The sequence below is a fragment of the Microtus pennsylvanicus genome, chromosome 9 (assembly GCF_037038515.1).
Source record: "Microtus pennsylvanicus isolate mMicPen1 chromosome 9, mMicPen1.hap1, whole genome shotgun sequence".
Lineage (NCBI taxonomy): Eukaryota > Metazoa > Chordata > Mammalia > Rodentia > Cricetidae > Microtus > Microtus pennsylvanicus.
Genome location: NC_134587.1, coordinates 107,382,477 through 107,402,349, shown reverse-complemented (window position 1 = coordinate 107,402,349; position 19,873 = coordinate 107,382,477). Strand labels below are relative to the sequence as shown.

The 19,873-nt window shown below is 53.2% G+C and overlaps 1 protein-coding gene across 2 annotated transcripts in view; it reads left to right on the top strand.

Annotated features, from left to right (window-relative positions):
* Positions 1 to 6,245: 6,245 nt before the first annotated feature.
* Positions 6,246 to 19,873, top strand: part of Cherp (calcium homeostasis endoplasmic reticulum protein) — a 14,513-nt gene continuing 885 nt past the window's right edge. Inside the window, exons 1-17 of one of the 2 annotated variants that reach the window (XM_075986982.1) lie at positions 6,246 to 6,340; positions 6,616 to 6,789; positions 9,832 to 10,016; positions 10,669 to 10,806; positions 10,877 to 11,028; positions 12,338 to 12,449; positions 12,536 to 12,625; positions 12,771 to 13,026; positions 15,108 to 15,283; positions 16,799 to 17,234; positions 17,924 to 18,162; positions 18,310 to 18,443; positions 18,779 to 18,865; positions 18,949 to 19,092; positions 19,168 to 19,284; positions 19,463 to 19,557; positions 19,669 to 19,854. In XM_075986982.1, the coding sequence (XP_075843097.1) occupies positions 6,316 to 6,340; positions 6,616 to 6,789; positions 9,832 to 10,016; positions 10,669 to 10,806; positions 10,877 to 11,028; positions 12,338 to 12,449; positions 12,536 to 12,625; positions 12,771 to 13,026; positions 15,108 to 15,283; positions 16,799 to 17,234; positions 17,924 to 18,162; positions 18,310 to 18,443; positions 18,779 to 18,865; positions 18,949 to 19,092; positions 19,168 to 19,284; positions 19,463 to 19,557; positions 19,669 to 19,854 (2,746 nt within the window). In that variant the 5' untranslated portion in view covers positions 6,246 to 6,315. Of the gene's footprint in view, positions 6,341 to 6,615; positions 6,790 to 9,831; positions 10,017 to 10,668; positions 10,807 to 10,876; positions 11,029 to 12,304; positions 12,450 to 12,535; positions 12,626 to 12,770; positions 13,027 to 15,107; positions 15,284 to 16,798; positions 17,235 to 17,923; positions 18,163 to 18,309; positions 18,444 to 18,778; positions 18,866 to 18,948; positions 19,093 to 19,167; positions 19,285 to 19,462; positions 19,558 to 19,668; positions 19,855 to 19,873 lie in introns of both variants that reach the window. The other variant, XM_075986981.1, reaches the window with a different exon arrangement.

The window sequence follows — 19,873 nt, the reverse complement described above, 5'->3', positions numbered from 1 at the left end:
AGCCACATATATACTATGGCATACACACACACACAGAAATACTCTGAATAAATAAATACTTTAGAACTTTGAATGTGTGTAGAACAGTTAGGGGAGACACCTAATAGCAATTTCCAGTTTTTTGCAAGTAAAAGCATATGTACGCTCCTGTATATATACATGGTCACCTACGTGCAAACAAATAACGTGTACACAAACCACATATGTATGCAAGGCATTTCCTTAGATAGCCTTATGTTTTGAGACAGGGCCTCACTCTGCAGCCCAGGCTGACCTCAGATTCATGATCCTTTTCCTCAGCCCCAGGGTTAGTTGCTGCTGTGTACTTGGCACCTGGGCCAGCAAGCCCCATGGCTCCTTCTGCCTCTACCTCCCAGCACTCCTGGCTTTTTATGTGGGTGCTAACAGTTTGAACTCGGGTCCTCATGCCTTTATAGCAAGCACTGGCTTCTCCCTGAGTTTGATTCCCAACATCTACATGGTGGCTCACAACCTTCTAACTCCAGTTCCATGTGACCTTTTGGGCTCTGGGCACTGCACACATGGGGTATACAGACATATATGCAGGCAAACACCCATACACATAAAATCTTTAAAAATACAGGATCAGGGGGCTGGAGAGATGGCTCAGAGGTTAAGAACACTGGCTGTTCTTCCAGAGGATCTGGGTTCAATTCCCAACACACACATGGCTGCTTACACCTGTCTGTAATTCCAGTTCCGGGGATCTGTTATGATACCTTAACACCAATTCACATAAAAAATACAGGATCAGCGGGGCGGTGGTGGCGCACGCCTTTAATCCCAGCACTAGGGAGGAAGAGGCAGGCGGATCTCTGTGAGTTTGAGGCCAGCCTGATCTACAAAGGGAGTTCCAGGACAAGCTCCAAAGCTACAGAGAAACCCTGTCTCGAAAAACCAAAAAAAAATACAAAGCCGGGCGATGGTGGCGCACACCTTTAATCCCAGCACTCGGGAGGCAGAGGCAGGCGGATCTCTGTGAGTTCAAGACCTGCCTGGTCTACAGAGCTAGTTCCAGGACAGGCTCCAAAGCCACAGAGAAACCCTGTCTCGAAAAAAAAAAATACAGGATCAGGCGCTAGTGGTGCCCACCTTTAATCCCAACACTTAGGAGGCACAAACAAGTAGTAGATCTCTGAATTTGAGGCTAGCCTAGTCTACACAGCAAGTTACAGGACAGAGCTACATAGACCCTGCCTTGAAAACCAAATAAAGAATGAGGTAGACCCTTACACATAGCAGTTTTCAAACTCTGTCAGAAAGCTTAGAGTCACCCTTGATTACACAGACAGGCCGGCAGGAGCTTCATGAGACCCATGAATAACTCATGGTGAGAATATTGTTTTGTGTTCATTGTTTCCTTTGGAAAGTGATATGCTGAAGATACCGTGTTACTAAATATTCTTACCGAGAGAGAGATGCTATCGATCACCTCTTGGGTTGCTGGCTCTATAGAGTCCAGCATCCTTGGTGTATTCTGGCTGTAGCCAGTGTTCAAGCTGAGGGTGGTTGTGGTACCAGAGTGTGTGGTTTTAGTTTCCTGACCTAATCTGTTTCCTGTGCTGTAACAGATGATCTAACACCAGGTGGTTAATAAATCATGGTTTGGCTCACAGTACTGGTGCTAGGGCGTCCCAGAGTGTAGTTCTATGCTCATAACCTGGTGAGGGCCTTCCTGCCACACATGATGGCAGTGACCTCCCCACAGGTCTCTCTCTTCCTAGGCTTTCCTGAGATTTGCAGCAGTCCTCCCGCTTCAGGTGCTGTTTGCCATGCTTGACTCTCGCTCTCTGTGTGAGACATCTGGACTCCTGCCTCCACCCTCAAGTGTTGGGCGTACTGTCCGGTAGAGCATTCACACGCACACGCACGCAGGCACCTGAAAGCTGCTGGTTCAGCCAGGCAATCATCCCATCACCGAGGAAGCTGAAGCAGGACTCCTACAACTTTGAAGAAAACTAGGTTACATCTGTCTAGATAGCAATATTTAAAAATAAAAGAAGCCATCACATCAAAGGTGGGAGAACCAACACCTATGACCTCACCATTAGGAACCCCTAATGTTTCCACCCACAACTACTACAAGACTCAAATATGCAGATGGGATGTTTCCAACCATGAAATTTGGGGTGACCTGTTTAAACCATAGCTGGGTGGCGGGCCTCCTCTCACTGAGGGATGACTATTTTGTTTGAAAGAAATGCTGGGACCCAGCTTTCTTGATTCCTCAGTTCAGGGAATGGTGCAGTCACAGCGGGCACATTTTCCCAGCCAGTTATCCTCATCAAGATCATCCCCATAGGCTCACCCAGAGGTCCCTGGGCCTTTCATTCTAGATTGTACTAAGTGTATGGTTGGCATTTCACAGGCACTCATGGCTACCAGACTACTACATCTGTTTACTCAAGATAGGATCTCATAGTGTCCAGGTTAGCTTTGAACTCTTGGTAATCCTCCAGGCTCCTTACAGCACATCCCAGGGCAATAGTGGATCAGATCACACTGTAAGAAGTACAATCTGCTAGGTTGTTGGCACAGTAATACCCCAGGGAACAGGTGAGCTTCAAGGCTTGGCAGGTAGGGACACATGTGCTCACTCATCCAGCAGATCAACTATATTCCCTCAGAGGCTGCCGGGAGCAATGACTGGGGAACAGGGGGTGGGGCTAGTTACCTCTCCATTGGGCTGTGTGATAGCTTTTGTGTATGCACCCACAAACACATGAAGAGGGCAGAGCATGTCAGGTGTCCTGCTTTATTTCATTCTCCATGTTGTTTTTTTGAGACAGGATCTCTCATTGAACCTGGAGCAAGGCTGGAGGCCAAAGAACCCAGCATCCTCCTGCCTGACCCCACAACAGAGGTAACAGGTACATGGGTATGGCCATTCCTGGCTTGATGAGGTTGTGCGTGAAACCAAACTCAGGTCCTCACACTTAGACAGCACTCTTAACCGCTCAACACTTCCCATTTTCTAACCATTTATTTATTTAATATATGTGGGGGGTACACATGCCATGGTCACATGTGGAGGTCAGGGGGCTACTTATAGGAGTCAGCTCTTTGACTTAGGTCACCAGGCTTGGCAACAAGTACCTTTACCTACTGGACAGGTCTCATGAAGCTTAGGCTAGCTTTGACCTCCCTATGTAGTTGGTCTTGAACTCCTGACTCTGATTCCTGTTTGTTGGGCATTGAACTGAAACCACACCCTATGGCTTTAGGACAATTATGTGGCCATCTGTTGAAATACTGGGGGTGGGACCCTGGGCCTCACATATGCTAGGCAAGCACGGGTCTCTGTGTTGCTTGGCTGTTTTGGTTTCCCCCATATTTTGCAGCGTTCTGTGAGCAGTCAGGGCAGCTGCCATGGTGAGGGGACCAAAAGTGTTGCAAAGTTTTGGTCTTGGCTTGGTGGATAGGGAGTCATTCAGGTTCCCAAAGAGGTTCATTAGGAGGCAGAGTCATTGCCTAAGAAGGGCAAAGCCCAGCTGAGTAGCAAGGAGGCAGGCCTCCCTTGGCAGAACCTAGTTGCCTAGAGTTATTAGGTGGTGAAGGACAATGGGTTGGGACCAAGTGTGATGGTGCATGCCTTTAACCCCAGTGCGGGGAGGCAGAGGCCCTGTGCAGGGATGGCAGTGGGTAGGTGGAGCAGGCTGGTGAGATGGCTCAGTGGGTAAAAGCACTTGGCAAACCTGACGACCCAAGTTCAATTCCTGGGGACACTGGAATGGCAGTTAAGAGTTGTCCTCTCCCCTCCACACCTGGGGAAGGAAAGTACACTTTCCCCCAAGAAATAAAACATATTAAGCTTTTAAAATATTTACTTTCTTATGTTCCACTGGTCTTCCCATTGCTTTCTTTTCCCCCCTTGATTGTTCAAGGCAGGGTTGGTTTGTGTCTGGCTGTCCTGGAACTCGCTCTGTAGATCATGCTGGCCTCCAACTCAAAGATCTACCTGCCTCTGGTGGGATTAAAGGCATCCACCACCACAGCCCAGCTATATTGTTTTGTTTTTGTTGTCTTGTTTGTTTGAGATAGGGTTTCTCTGTGTAACAATCCAGGCTGTCCTGGAACTGGTACTTGTTTTGTAGACCAAGCTGGCCTCAAACTCACAGGGATCTGCCTATCTCTGCCTTCTGAGTGCTGGGATTAACGGTGTGTGCCATCACCGCCCTGCACAGCCAGTGTTCTTGATGGCTGAACCATCTCTCCAGAAACCCCCCCCCTCACTTCCATTGCTTTAAACCAGGGTATTTGAGTGTCCCTCCTCAGGACTGCAAAGAGTTAACAATGAAAGTGGTATTCATTGTCCCACATCTCATCCACTGTCATGGAGACAGTAAGGAGAGGGCTAGGGAAGAGCTCAGAGCAGCTGAAGGGAAGACGGGTGAGCTGATTTTACCAGTAAGTTAGGCCCCTAGTCCAAGCAAAATGCTGGGTAGACAGGCTTAAGCAGGAGTGTGACCCGGGAGAGTGGACAAGGTCACTGTCCCTAACCCACCAGCTAGCTGCCTTGCAGTTCAGGATGATGGGATAGGGGTTAGGGCAGTCTGGATGCTGGAAAGATCAAGACAGTGAGTCATGCGTTATGTCAGGGAAGAAGTCTGCAGGGAGCAAGAATGTTCTGGAACAGTCTCAGGTGAGCAGATGTAGACTTTGGTTTGCTGTGAGCCACACAAACAGTCCTGATGAGACTTACAATGTCATTTGGGGATTACAGGCTTTTTAAATTATTTTATGGATATTCTGTCTATATGTATGTCTGTGTGAGGGTATTGGATCCTGGGGTTACAAACAGTTGTTAGAGGTGCCATGTGGGTGCTGGGAATTGAACCCGGGTCCCCTGGAAGAGCAATCAGTGCTCTTAACTACTGAGTCATCTCTCCAGCCCCTTGTCTGGCTCTTACACTGAGTTCTTGGACATGAGCTCAGGTCATCTTGCTCCAGAGCCAAGCACATTACCACCGAGTGATCTCTGCAGCTCCAAGATTAGGACATCATGAAGGGTTTTCACAACAGACAAGACAAGGTTTCCAGGAGGGGCAGAGGCACTCTGAAGACTGTAAGGATACCTCACAGACTCAAGTGCATCTTTCCTCCTTGTATAATCTTGGTGTGGAGCTTCCAGCGGCTAAGGTATCCAAGAGAATTAGAAGTTGGAGATCCCGGCTAAAAAGCCAGAAGACACAGAGGCTCACAGTTAAGGGCTTGGTGGCCAGCACAAATGCAGAAAGTAAATCCATGCCAGAGATGTCAGCACACAGCTCCAAGAGATTCTATGCACTCTTTCAGCCTCTGAGGGCACTGAACTCACCTGCACAAACCCACCAGACACATACATAGTTAAAACAGATCTGCTTTTCTTTGTTTATCGAGACAGGGTTTCTTCGTATAGTCCTGGGTGTCCTGTAACTCGCTATGTAGACCAGACTTGCCTCGAACTGCCTGCCTCTGCCTCATAAGCACTGGAACTAAAGGCGTGTGCCACCATGCGTGGCAAACTAAGATACATGGAATTTCTTTTTTGTTTTCCTTTTTAAAGCTGATAGTATAGCTTCGTGCTTGCCTAGCATGCACGCTTTCCTGGCTTCCAATGCTAACTAATTAATCCCGGCGCACGCCTGTCATCGCCAACAGAAGGATCGGGAGTGCAAGATCACCCCCAAGTATACGAGGAGTTAGAGGTCAGCTTGAGTTTCCTGAGGCCCAATCTCCAGAAAGCAGAAGTAAATAATAAAATACGTAAACAAAGGGGATGGCTGCCGACGGCTGCTTTCAGCTCTCCTTCCCTAGGTCAGCACGCGTCTGCACGGTCGCTTCAGGAGACTCGTCGTTGCTCCACTTCTGTCTAGGCCGATGTTGGGAAGCCGGGCGCCCCCAGTCCTTCCAAGCCGGGATTGTGTGATTCGCCAAGCCTGGACGGTGCATGAGGCTGTGAAGGACGCAGAGGCCTGAGAGCGCCCGGACGCTCTCGCAGGAACGCAGAAACCCAAATGCTCAAGCCAGGTCCGCTCCACCCGCTCTACCGCGTAGCGGAACGGCGGCCGGTCCCGCGCAGGCGCCAAGAATCTCCCACGCATGCGCCTCGCTACCCACCGGCCCCGTGCGTGTTACGCAGCCTCTTCCAGTCCTCACTTCCGGGGTTTCCCGGCGACCGCCGTAAATGGCGCGCCAAAGCGGCCCGCGAGGCCGTCGTAAACGGCTCCCTTTGCGCCACTTCCGGCCGGCTTCTGCGGCCGGTGCTGGTGGGCGATCGTGAGGCGCCGGAGGTCGTTCCCAGCGGCTGCAGCCATGGAGATGCCGCTGCCGCCAGACGGTGAGGTCCATCCCTGAGCGGAGATTGTTAGGTTCTCCCCGCGTGCCCCCGCCGGCTGGTCGTGCCTCTCCAAGTTCCCGGCTCGGAGACGAAGCGCGCTACGGCCTCGCCGCTCCTCCCGCGGCCTCTCCCGTGGGTCCCCGCATTCCAGCGCGCGCGCTTGGCCCTATTCAGGACCCGTACACCGCCGCCTCGCTGCGGCCCGCCCCAGAGGACCCCGGCCCGATCCCCGGGTTCGAGCTGCCCCCATTGACGCCTTTTCCTCCGTCCTGCAGACCAGGAGCTTCGAAATGTCATCGACAAGCTCGCTCAGTTCGTGGCTCGCAACGGGCCCGAGTTCGAGAAAATGACAATGGAGAAACAGAAGGACAACCCGAAATTCTCGTTTCTGTTTGGAGGCGAGTTCTACAGTTACTACAAATGCAAGCTGGCTCTGGAGCAGCAGCAGCGTGAGTCCCCCCCCCCCCCCCCGGCCCTCGGCCGCCTCGGTATTCAGTCCGGGCCCCGCCGCATCCTTTTTCTTTGGGGTCGCATGTTTCGCGGTCTGCAAAGCCGGGCGGTTGTGTCTCTGACTGTTCTTTCTGTCGTTCCTGGGGCCCTGCACCAAGATAGACTGTTGAATCTGTGTGCCATAAGGAGTCATACATTGAAGTGTCATAAACTCTCTTCCCGGGCGCTGGTCGGGAGTTCCTGGATTGTCTTTGCCCAGGGGATGACGGTCTGCAGGAAGGCGGGAAGCAGAGACTTGTATCTGGGGCAGGAACTATGTAGCCCATTGTAAAGGCTGAGACCAGAGGTTTCTGTGCGTTTCGGATGCATAGATCAAAAAAGTTTCCTCTTTAGTTTCTACAGCGTTTTTTCTTTTCTTTTTTTTTCCCGTTTGTTTTAATTGGTTTTTGACACAGTTTCTCTGTGCAGCTCTGGCCATCCAGGAGCCAGCTTTGTAGACCAGGCTGGCCTCAAACTCAGAGATCTCTGCCTTCCGAGTTCTGGGATTAAAGATATGTGCACCACCCTGCCTGGCCTAACTGTATCTTAAAATGTCCAACTAGGTGAGCATCAAGAAACACATGATAATAAAAATAAAATTTAAGAGCCAGATGTGGTGGGTCAGCCCTTTAATCCCAGCACTCAGAAGGCAGAGGCAGTTGGATCTCTGAGTTTGAGGCCAGTCCCATCTACACATTGAGTTCCTGCACTAGCATGACTGCATAGACCCAGTCTCAGAAAACTGGGAAAAAAATAAAATAGTTAGGAAGCACAGCTGGTCTGTGAGGTCTCATACTGTAGCCCAGGTTGGTCTGGCAGCATGTTACTCAGACTGGCTTCCAACTCAAGCCAAACCTGCACCAGCTTTTCAGGTGTTTGGGATTACAAGTGCAAGCCAGTATACCCCAGCTTTGAATGACAATATTGTACCGGGTAACTCTAATGCTTGGGTGAGCTGTTGGAATGAGTGCCTGCCCTTGCAAAGCTATGGGCATTCAAAGGTGACAGCTGCCAAGCCACAGTCCTGATGCCAAATACTTTCTTTGGTGTGCTCTAGCATTATGTTGTGGATGGTTGATAGAAAACTTGTATATGTCAAACTTTTAAACTATAGACTTTTATAGAAAACAAACTTGAAGAAACTGTATGTTCAGAGAGGAGCCACCAGTGGCCACAAGTGTGAGCTGAGGGAAGGTTTGATATGGAGAGTTCTGATATACCAATGTGGGCTGGAGTCTGTGGGTCATAAGGTTTTGTCTCCTATTTAGTCTTGGTAGAGGTCAGCTGTTTGATGTCACTTAGCCTCAGAGCACCAAGTTCATAACCATCCTAAGGCAACAGAGAGCCACAGAGAGTTCCAACACAACAGGCTGGATTTGGGGAGAGAGGTGATTGATAGTCACCCCTTATAAGGGGGTCAGCGTAAGCGTGGAGGCAGGTGGGATCAAAGGTAGACCAGGGGATAGGTGACGGGTGGCAATGTGGGAGTAAGTTTTGATAGTGCCTGGGAGCTGTACAGGAAGTCTGCCCATACTTCCCATCTGGACAGTCACTTGTTGGGGCTGCAAAAGGGAAAGGAAAATGCATGGAAGCCATGGCAGGTTGGGGCTGGGATCAGGAGGGCTTTACGAGAGCCGTGCCATAGTAGGATCTACTGAACAAGACAGGGACAGCCAGGGGCAAACTGGAGGGAGAGTCTTGGACAAGCTGAGGGCGGGGTGGCACAGGCTGAGGGTGGTAGGTGGTGGAAGTCCAGAAGAGGGTTTGGGTTTGAGCGTAAGGGAGGAGTTGCTTGCTGAGGAGCTATGAGCGTCACCTGGACATTAAGCTCAGAAAGGGCTGCGAGCTGACTCAGTATTTTATCGCTAAACCTTGGACTGGTCTAGAATGGCGCTCAGCAAGCACTGTGATGAAGGCTAATGCTGAGTTGTTGGTTAAAACTTCTAGTCCACTGTCACCATGGCCTTATATTTGCAAAGTGGAATAAAAGTGTGAATTGTGGGCTGTTGCCTTTTGCGTAGATTATCCGTTGGACAAGACTGCTCCACAGGCCCTGTCTACAGTGTGCATAGGGCCACACTACTACAGGACACAGTTCTTACTAGGTATGATGCAGGCAGAGGCTGATTAGTGTGAGGCTATGTCTACCCTCATCTGGATGGACCACAGGGAAAGCCCAGTGCTGTCATGAGTGAAGGTCTGGGCCATCAGTGGCTCCTCCAGAGTGGAGCTCTCCCCAAAGGAGTGTGGGATTTACAGTTTAAACCAGGCCGACTAAGGCCTAAGTGATACCCGCCCCCTTGCCATACCTTCTTTGTTTTTGTTCAAAGTTCATTTCCTTTGGGTAACCCTCAGAGGCTCCCACAGATTGGCCATGTTGTTGGCATCAGGCAGGGCCCAGAAGTAGAGGATAAGCAGGCCATCTTGTTAAAGTCCTGCCTGCAGGCAAGGAAGTCCCTTTTCTCCAGACATACTGATCCCTCATCTGGCCAGCATGGGCCCAGGCACTTACTGTCATACCAGTGTGTTATTGTTGGTTCAAGCTAGGTGATCCTGGATGCTGGTCCAAGGCCTGCAGTTTGAAAGGATCACCACAGGAGGTGTGGCAGGTCTTGGAGACACTCCATCCCTGTGTGTGCTGGCTAGACCTTCAGAATATGTCTTGAGTGAAGGGAGATTTTAGGGACCAGTCACATGGAACAGACACACCCCTAGGATAGATACCACATCTCCAGCAATGGCCATAGTACCTTAGTCCTGGCTAAGAAGGGAAGATGGGCAGATTCAGCCTATGTGGTGAGGAGGTGGTACAAAGGCAGCTTTGATAATCTCCAGGAAGACCAGGTACAACAAGGGAAAAAAAGCACGGGCAGGTTGGCCGTATGAGTTGGAGAGTGAATTTAGCTTTCTTCCATCAACTCCTCCATACTGGTCAAACCTGATGCATCTCAGGGAACCTGGGGCTGGCCCTGGGCTCACAGGACCCATCTCTCTCCTACTAGTCATCTGCAAGCAGCAGGCCCCAGAGCTGGAGCCAACTGCAACCATGCCCCCTCTGCCACAACCTCCGCTAGCTCCCACGGCACCCCTCACTCCGGCCCAGGGCACCCCGTCAATGGACGAGCTCATCCAGCAGAGCCAGTGGAGTCTTCAGCAGCAGGAGCAGCACCTGCTGGCCCTGCGTCAGGTACAGCTGTTTCTTGGGCTAGTGACCATGGGGTCACCTTCCAGTAGGACTGTGGAACATTCACAGGTGTTGCTAGGTGGACTTGTGGATGCCACCACCTGGTGACTTGGTGCCTATCAGGCTGAGTGAGTAGGGAGGGACCTCATTGGCCAATCTGTTAGGCTGATCCTATTGCCAAGTTCTCTAGGGAGGAGAATCAGAAATGAAAGGAGTGATATAAGGACCTGGGTACTAGCCCCACTTGGTGTTTCCTTGCTTGCCCTTATCACACACCAAGCATGTGTGTTTGCTACCCATCATAGACTGGACACCAGAACTGGCCTCTTAGTCTTAACTGGCTTGATGGCCCATATTAGCATTTGTGGTTTGGGTTCTGGTTTGGTTTAGTTTGCTTTGCTTTTGAGACAGCATCTCCCCAAGCTGTCCTAGAATCACAGTCTTCCTGCCTTGGCCTCCCAAGGGCTAGGATCACAGGTGCCTACCACATGTTAGCCCTCATTCCTGCCTCCCTGGCTTCATTTTCCTGTTAGCTGAGGCCTATTCTGCCTACTGTGGTGCCTACCGTCACAGGATTTGGCATATGCTAAAGACAGATACCAGTGTGTCTGCTAGAGCCCCTGTTGACACCACCTGTCCCTTATGGCCTTCCCAGGAGCAAGTGACTGCAGCTGTGGCACATGCAGTGGAGCAGCAGATGCAGAAGCTGCTGGAAGAGACACAGTTGGACATGAGCGAGTTTGACAACCTGCTACAGCCCATCATTGACACCTGCACTAAGGATGCCATTTCGGTGAGGCTCAGTGTGGGGTGGGGGTGCCGTCACCTGCCTGACCACCCACTCACCCTGGCCTGACTCTCAGGCTGGGAAGAACTGGATGTTCAGCAATGCCAAGTCCCCACCACACTGCGAGCTGATGGCAGGCCACCTGCGCAACCGCATCACCGCCGATGGAGCACATTTCGAGCTGCGGCTGCACCTCATCTATCTGATCAATGATGTGCTGCACCACTGGTGAGTACGCGATCCCTCGGGCCATAGCCCACACCTGTAATTACGGGTCTCCCTCCCAGCTCACCACACCACCCCTGCCACACACACACACTGCATCCCCTCCCAGGACAGTGTCTGGCACCTCAGAAGGCAGGCCTTGGGTTCTGCTGCCTCCTTTCTACTTCCGCAGCCATCATGTGTCTGCTTTAGGCTGCTGTCCTCCCTCCCCACCACTGCTCCTCACAGCCAGATACATGGCTACTACCCTGCCTCCCCTCTGTTCAGATATATCCTGGGGGCTGCTTTTGATGACTCTCTGGCTATCAGACTTCTCCTTTGTGCTATGGCTCCAGCCTCTTAGGGCCTGGGAGGTGTGTCTCTGCATGGCTACCGGGTGAAGTTGATGGAGGAAACCAGAACCCAGAACTCTGGCCAGAGGCAGGTGCAGGAGTTCCATGCTAGTGTTACATGCTGATAACACCTGATAAGTGTGCATGACTCCCAGGAGAGCAGGAGAAGCTGGCCTGCTCCCTGCCTCATCTCCATGTCTGTCCTGCTGGGAAGTGAGCAGTGGCTCTGCTACCTACGCCCTCCTACACTGCACCTTTTTCTCTCAGTGGCTTGCTGCTGCCTCTGAGGACAGAGCCTCTGCTCAAATGGCCTCTCCCCCACTCCCTGCTATACTCTTCACCTGGACTCACACAGAAGTCTGGCCTGCAATGCCTTTCGTTACCCAGCTCCTGCCAGTCCTTGCTGCCCTGTGACCTCAGCTGTGGGAACTGAAGCTGCTAGCCTCTGTCTGCATCTTTCCTGGGTCGGCATATGGTTGCTGAGCCACTGTCACACAAGAGGCCTGGATTCACCATACTGCACAGCTGGAGGGGCCTTCCTGGGCTGTTTCTTCCTCTTTGTCCCCTCTCAGTGGCACTGGGCACAAAACCCAGGGTCTTGGCACATGGCATGCAAATGCTGTGCCCGGGGCTGACCATAACCTTTGTGGGTGGTTAGGCTCCAAGAAACCTCCTCAGTGGCCCTATGGGGCTAGGGAATCCCTGCTGAGCTGTGTCCTGACCACAGCAGCCCCACTGCACCCTTTGCACATATGCAAGCACTCTTGTGGGCCCTTCTGATAGTGAAGGCCATGTTCTGAATAGCCCTGGGGTGCACACTCGCTTGTCTCCCAAGACAAGGCACCTGCATTGTAGGTAGTCCTGTGTGGTTGGGGGGCATTTCCTGAGGAGAGGGTGCTGTGGCTGCAGCCGCATGGTAACGGGTGCGTGGCCGGGTCCCGCCCCAGGGCCCTGACGCGCGGAAGGTCTCTCCCTCACAGCCAGCGCAAGCAGGCCCGGGAGCTGCTGGCTGCCCTGCAGAAGGTGGTGGTGCCTATCTACTGCACTAGCTTCCTGGCTGTGGAGGAGGATAAGCAGCAGAAGATTGCCCGGGTATGAGGCTGCTAGGGCTGGGTGGGTGGGTGAGCATCTGGGCTGAGTGGCATGGCCTCTGCCTCACGAGTCTTCCTCTGCACCAGCTCCTACAGCTCTGGGAGAAGAATGGCTACTTTGATGACTCCATCATTCAGCAGCTACAGAGCCCCGCCCTGGGACTTGGCCAGTACCAGGTGAGCGCCACACAGCAGGGGCTACCCATCACTACAAAGTCTTAAACTGTGGATGTTTTCATCAATGAATCTGGCTGCATCTTACATACCTTTTAGTTATTGGGTCCCAGAATGGTATCTTGAATGGTGGTGTTTTCTCCACCAGGCTACTCTCATCAACGAGTACTCCTCAGTGGTGCAGCCTGTGCAGCTGGCTTTCCAGCAGCAAATCCAGAGCCTCAAGACACAGCATGAAGAGTTTGTCAGCAGCCTGGCCCAGCAGCAGCAACAGCAACAGCAGCAGCCACAGCCACAGATTCAGCTGCCTCAGATGGAAGCAGAAGTGAAGGCCACACCCCCACCAGCAGCACCTCCCCCAACCCCAGCACCTGCTCCCACCATCCCACCAACTACCCAGCCAGGTATGCAGTTCCCTCTACCTCTTACAACTGAATGCCTTGGCCAGACAGTGGTGGCACATGTCTTTAATCCCAGCACTTAGGAGGCAGAGGCAGGCAGATCTCTATGAGTTTGAGGCCAGCCTGGTCTAGAGAGTGAGTTCCACGATAGGTTCCAAAGTTACAGAGAAGCCCTGTCTCGGGGGGGGGGGGGGAAACCAAACAAAAAAACAAACCTGAATGCCCTAAATGTCATTTATTCCCCTGGTCCCCTGGCCACCTGCTCCACAGCCCGCCCACCGCTGGGCCAAGAGTAATCTGCTTATGTGCCCAGACTAGGCCAGCAGTGTCTGCTCAGCATGGCCCCCAGAGTAGAATAGAGGAGGCAGGCTAGTGTATTAATCCACACTTGGTACACTGTTAAAGGTATGGTCCAGGGCTGGGTGAGCTCAGCACGTGTGTAGCCCAATCCTAAACACACAACAACACACGTCTGATCTCGTGTTTGTAGTGTACGTGTTTATGTGTGTAAGGACCACTTACGAAGAAACCTGGGTAAGGTCTGAAATGAGTACTCAGGAAGCTGAGGCAAGAAGATTTTAAGTTTTAGACCAGCGAGTACTTGCCATGCAATCACAAGGGCCTCATTTTAAAAGTCAGATGTAAGATGGGCAATCAAGGCACACGCCTTTAATCCCAACACTCAGAAGGCAGAAGCAGGCGGATCTCTGTGAGTTTGAGGCCAGCCTGGTCTACAAGAGCTAGTTCCAGGATAGAAACCAAAGCTACAGAGAAACCTTGTCTCAGGGAAGAAAAAAAACAAAAACAAAACAGAGAGAAGGCTGGGTGTTGTTCTTAATTTTAAAAATGCTGCAAGATCCCCACGGCAGTAGGCAACAGAAATGGCTGCCGGTCCCAGAGCGGCGGCCCGAGCGGCAGCAGTGGGCCATGTGGCAGCAGACAGCGGCTGGTCTCAGAGCAGTGGTGGCGGGCCATGTGGCAGCAGGCAGTGGGCCCCAGGCAGAGCCAGCTGCTGGTCCCTGAGCAATGGCTGGTCCCAGGCAGGGAGACACATGGCGGGCGGGCAGAAGACAGAAACATGGATAGACACGACAGGCAGGGTGAGGTTGAATGTTTATTCAGGGGGTTATGGAAGGAGGAAGGGTAAAGTGGGGGACAGAGAGAGGCGGGGGGGGGGGGGAGAGAGAGAGAGAGGAGAAAGAGACAGAGATGAGGGGGAAGCAGAGAAGTGGGGAGAGAGGCAGAAGCGAAGCTGCCTCTCCGAGAGGAAGATGGAAAAGAGAGAGTAAGCTCAGGCCGGAAGCTGAAGATCAGCCTGCCTCAGCGGATGGGGAGGGGAATGGGTGTGGGTTGTCTCTTAAAGGGACCAAAACCATAACATTCCCAGGTCTTCCTTATAATAAAAAGCACACATGTCAAGGAAGCAGAAAAGGAAGGGCCCAAGATGGCGGCGGGCAGGTCAGAGGTAATGGGAGTGGGCGTGGCTTGTCCCTTAAAGCGACAGGAAAGCACAACATTGGGTAGAGTAGTGTGTGTGTCAGCTCAGTGCTGGGAAGGCAGAGACAGGCAGATTCCTGGAGTTCAGTTCTGTCTCCAAAACTGAGGCGGAGACCAGTAAGGCAACTCAGTGGGTAGAAGCACTTGCAGGCGTCTGATGACCTCAGTTTGATCCCTAGGATCCACAGGATAGCAGGAGAGAGCCTGCTGCCAAGAGTTGCCCTCTGACTACCATGAGATGAGTTCACTAAAAAAACATAATTTGAGCTGGGCAGTAGTGGTACCTATCTTTAATCCCAGCACCTGTGAGTTCCAGGACAGCCAAGTCTACACAGAGAAACTGAGAAACCCTTGGGGGTGGGGGGGAGATATGACAACTTGTAGACAAAACAGTGACATGTCATGAGCATCGAGAATGTCCGCTCTTGTATCCCTAGAGGACTGTGGTGGTGACATTGGCAGCAGTGGCTTTCAGTGACTTTAGGAACACAATTCAGTCCTGTCCTGGGCTGGGTTGGGGGTGTTAGGCTCAACAGTCCTTCCTCCTACTGACGGGCCACTCCTAACTGACTGTCACCTGTGTTTAGATGACAACAAGCCTCCCATCCAGATGCCTGGTTCTTCAGAGTACGATGCCTCGGCAGGTGTTCAGGATCCTGCAGCTGCTGGCCCTCGGGGTCCTGGCCCCCATGAGCAGATCCCGCCAAACAAGCCCCCTTGGTTTGATCAGCCTCACCCTGTTGCTCCTTGGGGTCAACAGCAGGTACGTCATCTGTTGAGACGTGTGTGACAGTTAAAGGCCTGCTCTGTGTGCTCCTAGTAGGGTCCTGTGGGGCAGCAGGCAGGGGGCTGCCATAACAGCCCAGGGACAGTGGACCCTGAGCAGACGCCCGGTACCACCATTGTTTGGGCCACACAGGGTCCTCTTTGGCCTGTCCTTACTAGTGCAGCTTTCAGGTCTATCAGGAAGGATAGAAGGAAGATGAGAAGTGGTGAGCTTCCCCAGAGGCTGCAGGTGCTGCCTGCAGTGCCAGGACTCTGGGTGACTCAGACCAGAGCAGGGGTTACATGGGACATGACCAGCCCCGTAATTTGCTAGGTGAGATTGACTGGAGCGGCTGGGTACAGCGTACTTTCCCATCAACGGGACATGGCCATGCCACTGTAGAGAACACTTACGGGTGCCAGGGATGTGGCTCTGGGCTGAGAACTACAGGTCTCAGATCTGAGCCTCACCTCTCAGGTTTAGTTGACAAGAGATGCACATCCCTGTCAACAGTACCCACGTGCCAGTGTGGGCTGTGAGCCTGCTGGGTGGGCACATGGGAACCTTTGAGGGAGGTATATGACAGGTTTTGCGTAGGCTCAGTATGATCTGTGGGATGGAGGGCTGGTCCACTGAGGCTTACCAGCCAGTATGGCGGTCTACCACCAAATCTGGAGGTTACAGGCGTTAGCAGCCCATGTAGATGGCAAGGTACTGGATTCTATCCCTAGAAGTGGGGGATAGAACCAGGCTTGTAATTGCAGTCTTTGGAAGGCTGAGGCAGGAGGATTGAGTTCCAGGCTATCCTGGAACTGGAGTGGAGTGCCGCCCATACCCCTCTTCCCCCAGTAAAAAAGACCGTGAAGCCAACCAGGCTTCTCATCCTGCCTTCATGGTACCTTAGAAATCATCCTGCACCAGGCAGTGGCAGCACACGCCTCTGTGAGTTCCAGGACAGGCTCCTAAGCTAGCTACACAGAGAAACCCTGTCTCAAAAGAAAAAGAAATTATTCCTGCTATTGGATTCGTCTCAAAACAGAAAGAAAAAAAGAAATTATTCCTGCTATTTGACAATTTCAGCCTCTGCTTCTCTTGGAAGCCAGAGGAGAGAGCACCCTACTTACCTGGCGTGGATCATGTAGCTTGCTGCCAAGCCTTGGGAGTGCTGGGGGACCTGTTGTGGTCTCTCCTGTACCAACCTAAGAAAGGCAGCTGTTGTCCTGGAGAAAGGAACAAGGACAGATGTCTAGGCTGACCTCAGGCAGTGTTCTGGATGAGAGGGTCTCTTACTATAGAGTGGGGTGGTTTAAGGCACATGGCCCAATTTGTTGGGATGTTTTGTGGCGTGGTACAGGATGTACCCCTGATGTGTCCCACTAGGGATCTGGTGCCTGTTGGGCCTGAGGGAGACACATTTGGTCCTGCTTGCTTTAGATGTGAGGTTGCAGCCCCAGTGGGGACCTAGGAGAGAGAGATAACTACAGACCTTGATCTCATGTCTGTGTTTTGCAGCCCCCGGAGCAGCCTCCATACCCACACCACCAAGGTGGACCACCTCACTGCCCACCCTGGAACAACAGCCATGAGGGCATGTGGGGCGAGCAGCGTGGGGACCCTGGCTGGAATGGGCAACGAGATGCTCCCTGGAACAACCAGCCAGATCCCAATTGGAATAACCAGTTTGAAGGACCATGGAACAATCAGCATGAGCCACCACCCTGGGGTGGTGCCCAGCGTGAGCCGCCTTTCCGGATGCAGCGGCCTCCCCACTTCCGTGGGCCCTTCCCACCCCACCAGCAGCACCCACAGTTCAACCAGCCTCCACACCCCCACAACTTCAACCGCTTCCCACCCCGCTTCATGCAGGATGACTTCCCCCCTCGTCACCCTTTTGAGCGGCCACCCTACCCTCACCGCTTCGACTATCCCCAAGGAGACTTCCCTGCAGGTGAGTGGGTAGGGCAATGTAGGAAGACCTGTTGGGGTGTCCCAGGTATGCCTGGCTGTCAGTGTTGTGGAAGTGACAGGCATAGGATGGGTATGGAATGGGCAGACAAGGGTGGCCTCCACCCTGCACCCACACGCACAGGCCAGTTGGACTTTTCTGTCTGTACTTCAGCACCGCATTCCTGCTCTTGCCTTGCTGTCCTTCCTGGCTGTTCGCCCATCTGAAGCTGTACCTGTGTCTTGTTTCTTGTGGTTGCTGTGTCAGCCTGAGCTAGACACAGAAGGCATAGACAAGAGAGTGTGCCTCAGTGGTAGAAATCCACACCCTACTCAGGGTCCTCAGGGCTGGCCTCAGGAAGGCTACCCTCTGCATGTGTCCTCCCTGTTCTCTTCAGAGGACCTCAGGCAGTTGGGGTGGAGTCCAGCAGAGTAGCCATAACGTTACGCTTCAAGGGCAGCTGCTGGCTCAGCTGTCTTGAGTCCTGGCAGAGAAAGACCTCAGCACATCCCCAGGGAGGAGGTGGAAGTTGAGCTTGCTGCCACTGGGTGCAGTGGTGTGGTCCTTCAGTCTTGTCACTTGAGTCCCCTTAGTTGCACCCATATCTGTGAGAGTTCCAGGCCTTCTTATTGGCCTTCTCACTCCACTTGGCTACAGAGCAAGCTGGAGACAATCAATGTTTTGTTTTGCAGAGATGGGACCTCCTCACCACCACCCTGGCCACCGCATGCCACACCCTGGGATCAATGAGCACCCGCCCTGGGCCGGGCCCCAGCACCCTGACTTTGGCCCTCCTCCCCACGGCTTCAATGGCCAGCCCCCCCACATGCGACGACAAGGCCCACCTCACATCAACCATGATGACCCCAGCCTGGTCCCCAATGTACCCTACTTCGATCTTCCGGCGGGGTTAATGGCTCCCCTTGTGAAGGTGATACTGGACAGGGTGGTAGGTGGTAGTGTACAGTGGAAGGAAGGGCGTGCTGATGTTGGGCTGGGTTCCTGCCTTGCCACTGTCTTCTACTGGGTGGCCAGGGAGGACTCTGCAGGGCACAGGCAATAGCATGTTCTCCTACAGCTGGAGGACCACGAGTACAAGCCTCTGGACCCCAAAGACATCCGCCTGCCACCCCCTATGCCACCCAGCGAGAGGCTGCTTGCAGCTGTGGAAGCCTTCTATAGCCCACCCTCCCATGACAGGCCGAGGAACAGGTAGGGAGGCTGGGCCCCAGGCCTGGGTGAGCCCCTGCCCTCCTAGTCCAACTTGCAGGTGAGGAGCTGGTTCCTCCAAATATTCTATGCATTGGTCTAGGATGCTGGGCATGGAGTACAGGCCTTGTGCTGTCCAATGTTGGCCCAGCAGCCATTAATTTAAGAACAGCAAGTTTATGAGGTCCCCTGGGATTCGGCTGCCTACCAGGTCCTTCCAGTGGGAAGGAGATCTAAACACATAGCAGAGCCCTAGCTGCCTCCTGGTTAGCTTCCTTCCTGGCCATTATGGCCCTTGGAGGCCATCCCAGGTCTCTCATGGGGGCCTTGTCTTACAGTGAGGGCTGGGAGCAGAACGGCCTCTATGAGTTCTTCCGAGCCAAGATGCGGGCAAGGCGGCGCAAGGGCCAGGAGAAAAGGAACAGGTAATCTGGGTGGGTGTCATGGGGCCAGCCCCGTGGTGTGTGGTGCCCTAACTGGCCATCCTCACTATGGCATTCTCCTGCAGCGGCCCCTCCAGATCACGCAGCAGGTCCAAGAGCCGAGGCCGCTCATCATCTCGCTCCAGCTCACGCTCCTCGAAATCTTCGCGCTCCTCCTCACGCTCACGATCCCGCTCCCGCTCCCGCTCCTCCTCACGCTCCAGGTCCAGGTAGGCATGCGGGGGCATTGAGAAGCCCATGTACACTGCTCCTACCAGCCCTCCATTGTCCCACTGTCCCCACAGAAGTCGCAGCCGGTCACGCTCTTCCAGAAGCCGCTCACGCTCCAGGTCCAGATCCAGGTCCAAGTCATACTCTCCAGGGAGGCGGCGACGCTCCAGGTCCAGGAGCCCCACCCCACTGTAAGCCGTTGGTGTGGGGTATTCAGAGGCACCCCTATTGCTAAAGGGCAGGTGGCATCACTTAGACCAGCTGGGCCAGCCCACAGGCCCTTTCCTACCATGCTTAAATGGCTGCTCTCAGTGCTCTAAGTCCCATTATAGAGTTCATCAGCTTACCACATGGCTCTCATCATTCCAGCTCCGCAGCTGGCCTGGGTTCTAATTCAGCACCTCCCATACCGGACTCAAGGCTTGGAGAAGAGAACAAAGGCCATCAGATGCTGGTGAAGATGGGTGAGTACCTGAGTCAGTGCCAGCTTCCTGCATGGGACCCTGCAGGAAGGTTCATGGGGGTTCAGTGGTCACACACAGCCTTGCCATGTGCACCTTCTTTGCTCTCTCAAGGTTGGAGCGGATCTGGTGGCCTTGGTGCAAAGGAGCAAGGCATCCAGGACCCCATTAAGGGCGGCGATGTCCGGGATAAGTGGGACCAGTACAAGGGCGTGGGCGTGGCCCTGGATGACCCTTATGAGAATTACCGCCGCAACAAGAGCTATTCCTTCATTGCCCGCATGAAGGCCCGCGATGAGTGTGAGTAATGGTGTGGGTG